At 37.2% G+C, this 7,332-nt stretch overlaps 1 protein-coding gene across 1 annotated transcript in view; it reads right to left on the bottom strand.

The window, feature by feature from the left end:
• Positions 1–682: 682 nt before the first annotated feature.
• Iqcb1 (IQ motif containing B1) overlaps positions 683–7,332 on the bottom strand; it is a 56,209-nt gene continuing 49,559 nt past the window's right edge. Inside the window, exons 14-15 of the mRNA XM_005345088.2 lie at positions 1,861–2,017; positions 683–1,241 (exon numbers count right to left, since the gene is read on the bottom strand). Of these exons, the coding sequence (XP_005345145.1) occupies positions 1,012–1,241; positions 1,861–2,017 (387 nt within the window). The 3' untranslated portion in view covers positions 683–1,011. The remainder of the gene's footprint in view (positions 1,242–1,860; positions 2,018–7,332) is intronic.

Here is a 7,332-nt window from a genome sequence, read left to right as displayed (position 1 = left end):
TTTCTGGATGTTTTACACACTAACCTCCACTCTCATACTCAAAAAAAAGAAAAGAAAAGAAAAGAAAGAATGAAAGAAAAAGGAAACCAAACCAAACAAAACCCAGTAATTGAACTTATTTTCCATTATCACTTCTAAAAGGAAATACAGCTAAGCATAGTGGCATGTCTCTAGTCCCAGTATTGGGAGGCAGATGCAGGTAGAACTCTGTGAGTATAGGCCAGCCTGGTCTTGTGAATTAAAGGCTAGCTAGAGCTACATAGTGAGACTCAGCTTTAAAAAATGCATTATGGGGGGGGGGACGGACTAGAGAGACACTCAGTGATTAAGACTGGCTGCTCTTCCAAAGGACCCAGTTTCAGTTCACAACATCCACATGGCAGCTCACAAACTTTTTCTAACTCTGGTTCCAAGGAATCCAGCACCCTCACACAGACACACATGCTGACAAAATACTGATGCATATAAAAATAATTTTAAAATACATTATTTTTACTACAATATGTAAACTATAACCTACTGTTTCCCTCTGCTGCTTCTCTGTTTTTTTCAGATAATGAAATGTCCTTTAACTGACTGCCCTTTTCTAAACTTTGTCAAGGTAAAAAAATACAACGATAGTAAAAATAATAATGGAAATTCTGAATAACAAATGTGAAAAGTTGAAGTAATTCTGACAGGTTTTTCAGAAACACAATATTTATTTGAAAAAAAAACAACCTTTAGTGAGAAAACAGAAATGAAAGAAATTTCATATTTCATGTCAACAATAGAATTTCACACTGAGTTCTGTCCCACAATAAAGCCCACAAATCTGTTTGGGAATAGAGAGAGACGGTATACAGAAAGGGGAAAGAACTTGGACCGAGGTAGCCAATGCTCTGTTTGTTGCTTCCAAGTGTTACATGAAGAACATCCTCTGGAAAGCCACTGGTAGCTCTACCAGCATGCCAGAGGCAAAACTAGCAATCTCCTAAAAAGTAAGATTGCTAATTTCACAGTTATCCTCTTCTAGGGGGGTTTTGTTCCACCAATAAATAGAGTTCCTAATTCTATATTAAGATCATCCTTTGGAACATCAATCTCATCACCTGGTTCTTCTCCAAGCTTCTTCCACCAAGGTGCTTGTATGTGCTTCAGGGTGGTGAGATGGGCCTGTTTGGCCTTGGCTGCCACGGGCCTAGATCTACTTAGGAAATGCTCAGGTTCCTTTCCTTCTGCCTCCTTCAGACTTGGTGCCTCTACAGCAAACAGAAAGTAAATGGTTAGTAGAAGTGTGCCAGGCAAGCAGCAGCCTAGAAACAGCACAGCTGGGGCCCATGTACAGTCAGGAACAGGACAGGGTTTCAACTCTGAATGTGTTGTCAGTGCTAACCATGAAGGAAGGTTTCTAGCCAAAAGTTGCAGTTGTGAGTGGCAGCAACAACCCTAAACCCTTGGCAACTTCCAGGCTTAAAACAAAAGAATAAATTTTGTTAGCTAAAGATGGAAACTTTGGTAAAGGCATGCTATTAAAAGTTATAAATGTTCTATAAGTGTGCTGTACTGTAACTACTGTCATTGTCTTCTTCTAAAATATGGAAAAATTAAAAGAAGGCTTTGGGGACTACAGCACAGAATGTGGTTAGTAGGACGCAACATCTTTGAAATTAGTAAATTTGATGAAGCTGAAATATCCAAGTTTATAAACAAGCACAAACAGAAACTACAGAGTACATATTGAAAACTGGGCTGATATAAGATTTTCTGAGGGCTGGGATAAAGACTATTTGTGTGTGTCATCATCCTTCTACAGATTTTGGATGTCACATCTCTTGCATGGGTTATTCCTTCTATAAAACAGAAGGAAGCAGAGCATACTCATCAACTGTTCAATATTGGTGCTGATCTGAGCCATCAGAGCTTCTCTGTGCTGCTGGGCTCTTTCTTCTATGGCCCTCCCCATAAAATAGTGCTGAAGTCGTTCTTGTGCTTGTGCGTGGAGCTCTCTGCTGGCCACTTCTGACATCTGAGAGTCCTGAAAACACATGGCAGAAAACTTGTCATGAGGACAGATAGATCAAAATATGCTTTACCTAACCACAGAGCAGAGCTTTTAGAATTCATAGATCAAAATATGCTTTACCTAACCACAGAGCAGAGCTTTTAGAATTCATAGCAGCCTCTTGTTTTATCTATAGAATCTACTGCAAGTATTAAACTGTCTATAAATTAGTAGCTTTAGTTGGGTATAGTCATGCATATAATCTCCATGCAGAAGCAGAGGCATGTCAATCATGAGTTCAGGGCCGTGGTGATACCTTGTCTCAAAAAACCTAAAAGACAAATATAAGCAAACAAACCAACCCATAACAGAAACAAAAATGTAGCCACCAAACCAACCAGTCAGAATTTAAATAATAATTTCCCGAAACCCTGACTTTATATAACAATGTAGGTAGGCAAGTTTTTTTTTTAAATTAACTAATTTTCTCTTGGAGTTATATGTATGATTGTTGAGTCTGTACGTAAGCATGTGCACCATGTGTATATGCTGTGCCCTCAAGAGGTTAGAAGACGGTGTTATCATCACCCTGATACTGGAGTTATATAGGGTTGTGGGTCTCCAAGTTGGTGCTAGGAACTGAACCTGGAGTCTGTAAGAGAAACAAGGGTTCTACCACTGAGCTCTCTCTCTAGGCCCCAAGTTTCTCTTTGGTATGTTTCCAAGCATCATTTCTACAAAGACATTGATATTAGGAGACAATAATGAAAAGTACATTATATAGAAGAGGAACAAAGCCAATTCCTTTTGTTGAATCCCATTTGAAATACTATTTTACTTCTGATCCATCCCTACTCTAAATGCATCTATACCATAATATTATAACTGGTCCTGATTTCACAGAATGAAAAACAGAAATCTGCTAAAAGAACCTATCCTTTAGATTATTCAGATAATTTAAGGGGAAGTTAGTGACAATTTGAATAAGAATTAAACAATCCTAGTCTTATAGCTGATAAAATTTCTGATACCACAACTTTCTCAAATATTTATGTAGTCCTGGTCCAGTTGGGAACTTACCTTTTAGTTACAAATCTTATCAAAGTGCACTAAAATCTGTACAAAGAAACATTTAAAATATAACAAACCAGGGGGCTGGAGAGATGGCTCAGGGTTTAAGAGTACTGGCTGCTCTTCCAGAGGTCCTGACTTCAATTCCCAGCAACCACATGGTGGTTCACAACCATCTATAATGAGATCTGGTGCCCTCTTCTGGTATGCAGGCAGAACACTGTATACATTATATATCTTTAAAAAAAAAAACTGGTGTATTTATCAGAATTACACTCATCTTTCCAGATCTGTGAGATCTACACTCATATTCGCCTGAATCAAAGTATTAGAAATATTGCATCTATGCTGAATTCAAATATATACAAACTTTTCTTGTCATTATTTCCTAAAAAGTATAGTCAAAGAACAGTTTACACAGTCTTTACATTGTATTAGAGAATGTAAGTAACTAGAAGTGGTTAAGAGTATCACAAGGATATGCAGAGATTATATGGAAGAATTAACCATTTGATAAAAAGAGGTTTAACAATAGTTCTTAAGAGGATACTGTAGAACTACTAACTATAGTAGTATATTATTTGTGTTTTAATAAATAAATGTAAATGGTGACTGCTCTTTCATTCTCAGCCACCCAGACCCAAATAATCACAAGAAACTATATTAATTACAACACTGCTTAGCCTATTAGTTCAGGCTTCTTATTACCTAACTCTTACATTTTTTTTTTCGAGACAGGGTTTCTCGTAGCTTTTTTGGTTCCTGTCCTGGAACTAGCTCTTGTAGACCAGGATGGCCTCGAACTCACAGAGATCCGCCTGCTTCTGCCTCCCAAGTGCTGGGATTAAAGGCATGCGCCACCACCGCCTGGCTTAACTCTTACATCTTAACTTAATCCATTTCTATTAATTTGTGTATCACCACGAGGCTGTGGCTTACTGGTAAATCCAAAATCTGTCTCTTTTGGTAGCTACATGGCATCTCCTTGACTCCACATACTATCTCTCTATAGCCCTTCTATATTTTGCCTTGACATAGGCCGAAGTAGCTTCTTTATTAATCAATGTTAATAAAACATATTCACAACATACAGAGGGGAATCCCACATCATCTCCCCCTTTCTGTCTAAATAAAAAGGAAGGTTTTATCTTCAACAAAACAAAATTATATATAAAAAAACAGGTATCAAGCAAGAATTACAGTTACAATATATTTTGTGAGTCTAAAGTTTCACATAATTTATCTTTTATCATAACTAAGGAAAACTGTAACTATTTAGTCTTCAATTCTATCAAAGACCCCAGAAGGATATAGTATTACCTAAGTAAACAGGAAGCACATTGTAAGCAACTTCCAAAACTCTAGAACTGAGAGACATCTTGCTGCCTGGACAGTCATCCAAAGTTCTTCTGTAACGTTGGGTCATCCATCTTTAGCCTACAAGCCCATAGTATCCAGCACACTTTTCCATGAAGCAGGAAAACTGAAGATCTGTTCTGCCTTATAATGGTGTGAAGCAGAAACCCTGAATTCCATCTTTCAGGAATTTCAGTAGTTACTTCTCTGTGGGTCCTGCATGTCCAGTTCATATGACATACCATCAAGCAGTCCAGGTAAGAACAGTTTCTTGCTCCAAATGGCTAGCCTTGTTACATAGAAGGCAAACTTCAAAATGAGTTTCTTTAATGCCCATTAACTTCTCTGAAGTAATTGGTGCTGTCAGAAGCAGACATGTCTCATTGTCAAGAAAAGTCTAAATTCTTACATTTTAAATGCCATATTCTATAGGTCTTTGAAGTGTTGAAGATTATCTAACTGAAATATATCTCTGTATATCTAGAAAACCTAGCTAATATGACAAGTTTGACTATTATAAATGACTATTAATCTGTAATTTTAAGCACATATAATATTTTTTAAAGAGCTGTATAAACATACCTTAAATAAGAGCAGAAATATATATATATAGTATAACAAAATCAACCTTAAATTTGTATCAAAAGACCTATATCCATGCCAATGAAAATTATTCATCTCTATATCATATTCCCCCTTATTTCATTTTTAGAAACTGATCATTAATCATTTATAACCAACCCCAGAATCAAATGTCTCTCTGCAGTCAAAAAATTCAAAGAAAACACAGTAATATACTTAATCCAGACTTTGTGGATATTCCATCTTTATGTGGCTTATTAAAAATCAATTTTACTCCTTTAATCTGTCTGTCTGTACTCTTTTATATTACTTTTACTGTTTTTTTAAAGACTTTATTTTTTTAAACTACTTCTTTTTATAACTGTCTATACTTTTCCTTCTCTCTCCCAAACCTACTTATTTTTTAAAAACACACTGTGTCTCGTTTAGCAGTCTTTTATATCTATTTTGTATATCTGTAATAATTTTCTGAAAGGAGTGCTTTTTCTTAATGCTAAGTGGGCGTGGCTAGGATCAACTCTGCAGGCCTGCCTGTTTGTTCCATCTAATTCAAAATGCTAAATTTTGCAAGCCATGCTCACCACCCTAGTTAGATGGACACAGCGAGCCTATGTCGTTATTAACCAATCTGTAGCACTCTGCTCAGAAACCCCATTTAAGTACAGGACCTCCCCAAATAGCCAGAGTTCGTGGTGTCAGCACAAACCAGAAATTTGACTCTTAAAGGAGCCCCACAGTTTTTGTTGCTAATGCTGACTCAGGAAGCCTTCTCTTAAAAGGAGCCGTTCCTCTGTTCACTGCCAGCAAACAGAGCCTATTTGAAAAAACGTGGCTACCAAGAAGATCCAATTGACTCCCATTTTGTGTGTCTAGAAGCCCCCCCTCCTTTTAAAAGCTTTTTTTAGTCTTATGTAGATCCATGCTGGTAAGGGTCTAGCATCGGTATACATCGGGAGCTACATGGCGTCTCAAGGACTCTGCATACTATCTATTATCTCTTCCAGCCTCGCTATATTCTGCCCTGTCATTGGCCAAATTAGCTTCTTTAGTAACAAATGGTAATAAAGCATTCACAGCATACAGTGAGAGGGGAGTCCCACATCAAATAAAGCTTGCCTAAAGATCAGTGCTAATTCTCAATGCAAAAGCATAATCAGATTGTTAAAGGCACAGTCAGCACCTTTAAGGAATGAATCCGAGATAAAATTAATATTGAATCTCATGACCATGATGATACTTGGAGAGGTGATTTCCAGAGGTTTGGGGAAAAAATAATTATGGCAAGAAAAGTCGCCTTAAGAGGGATTGTAAACAGGGCATTCCTAGAAACAATATTCTTTCTAAGCCTAATCTATTCAGAATGTCCCTCCATTCTGGATTATGCAGAAGGTGTAGTAAAAGCAGACATTGGACTAATGAACATAGATCAATAAGAGATATTCAAGGTAATCCTTTGCTGTTGGGGAAACTGTGAGGGGCCTCTTGCAGGCTACTATGCCAAATCTGGTTCAGTCATTTCCTGCCATTGTAAAGGAAACTCCTTTGCAGAGCAATTAAAGAAACTAATGCCTACTGTGAGAAACTATACTGCCCTGGATAATAGAAGAGTTAAAGAGCAAAAAATTCAGGAGAAACCATAAAGCAGGTATTTTGGCAAACTTCTATAAATGAACAAAGACTAAAATTAAAAATACAAATAAATGACGTCACTGAAGGTCTGGTAGACACAGGTGTGAATGCAACAATAATATCATCAGAATCTTGGCATCCCAATTGACCTCTTCAGGACGTAAATGTTCAGTTCTTAGGGATCAGAACTTTATTTCAAGTAAAGTAGAGCACGAGATGGGTTGAATGGGACCAGAAGGACAGAGAGGAATATTAAAACCATGTGTGGCTAACATAGCAACAAATTTGTGGGGACATGATTTGTTACAGCAATGGCATACTCAGATTAACATTCCCCAATCTTGGAAAAAAATTAACATATGTTTCTGGGAAAATATTAGAAGATATTAAAGGGAATAGCAACTGACAATTCAGATTGTACAAGAACAGTGCTGGTCTTCCAAAGGCACCAACAGCTTTACCTTTAAAATGGTCGACAGACAAACCTATATGGTTTGCACAATGGCCTTTAACAACAGAGAAACTGCAAGCTTTAGAACAGCTGGTACAGGAGCAGCTACATGCTCAGTGTATTGAAGAATCAACCAGCCCTTGGAATTCTCCTAAATTTGTTATTTATAATTAGTGATCCTAGAGAAGCTAAATAAGGAGAACCCAAAGAAAAACATATAGGCATCCTCCTGAATATTAACCTTCATCAGGCGATGAAA

The sequence above is a fragment of the Microtus ochrogaster genome, chromosome 2 (assembly GCF_000317375.1).
Source record: "Microtus ochrogaster isolate Prairie Vole_2 chromosome 2, MicOch1.0, whole genome shotgun sequence".
In the NCBI taxonomy this organism is placed as follows: Eukaryota; Metazoa; Chordata; class Mammalia; order Rodentia; family Cricetidae; genus Microtus; species Microtus ochrogaster.
This window is presented reverse-complemented; position numbering and strand designations above follow the sequence as displayed.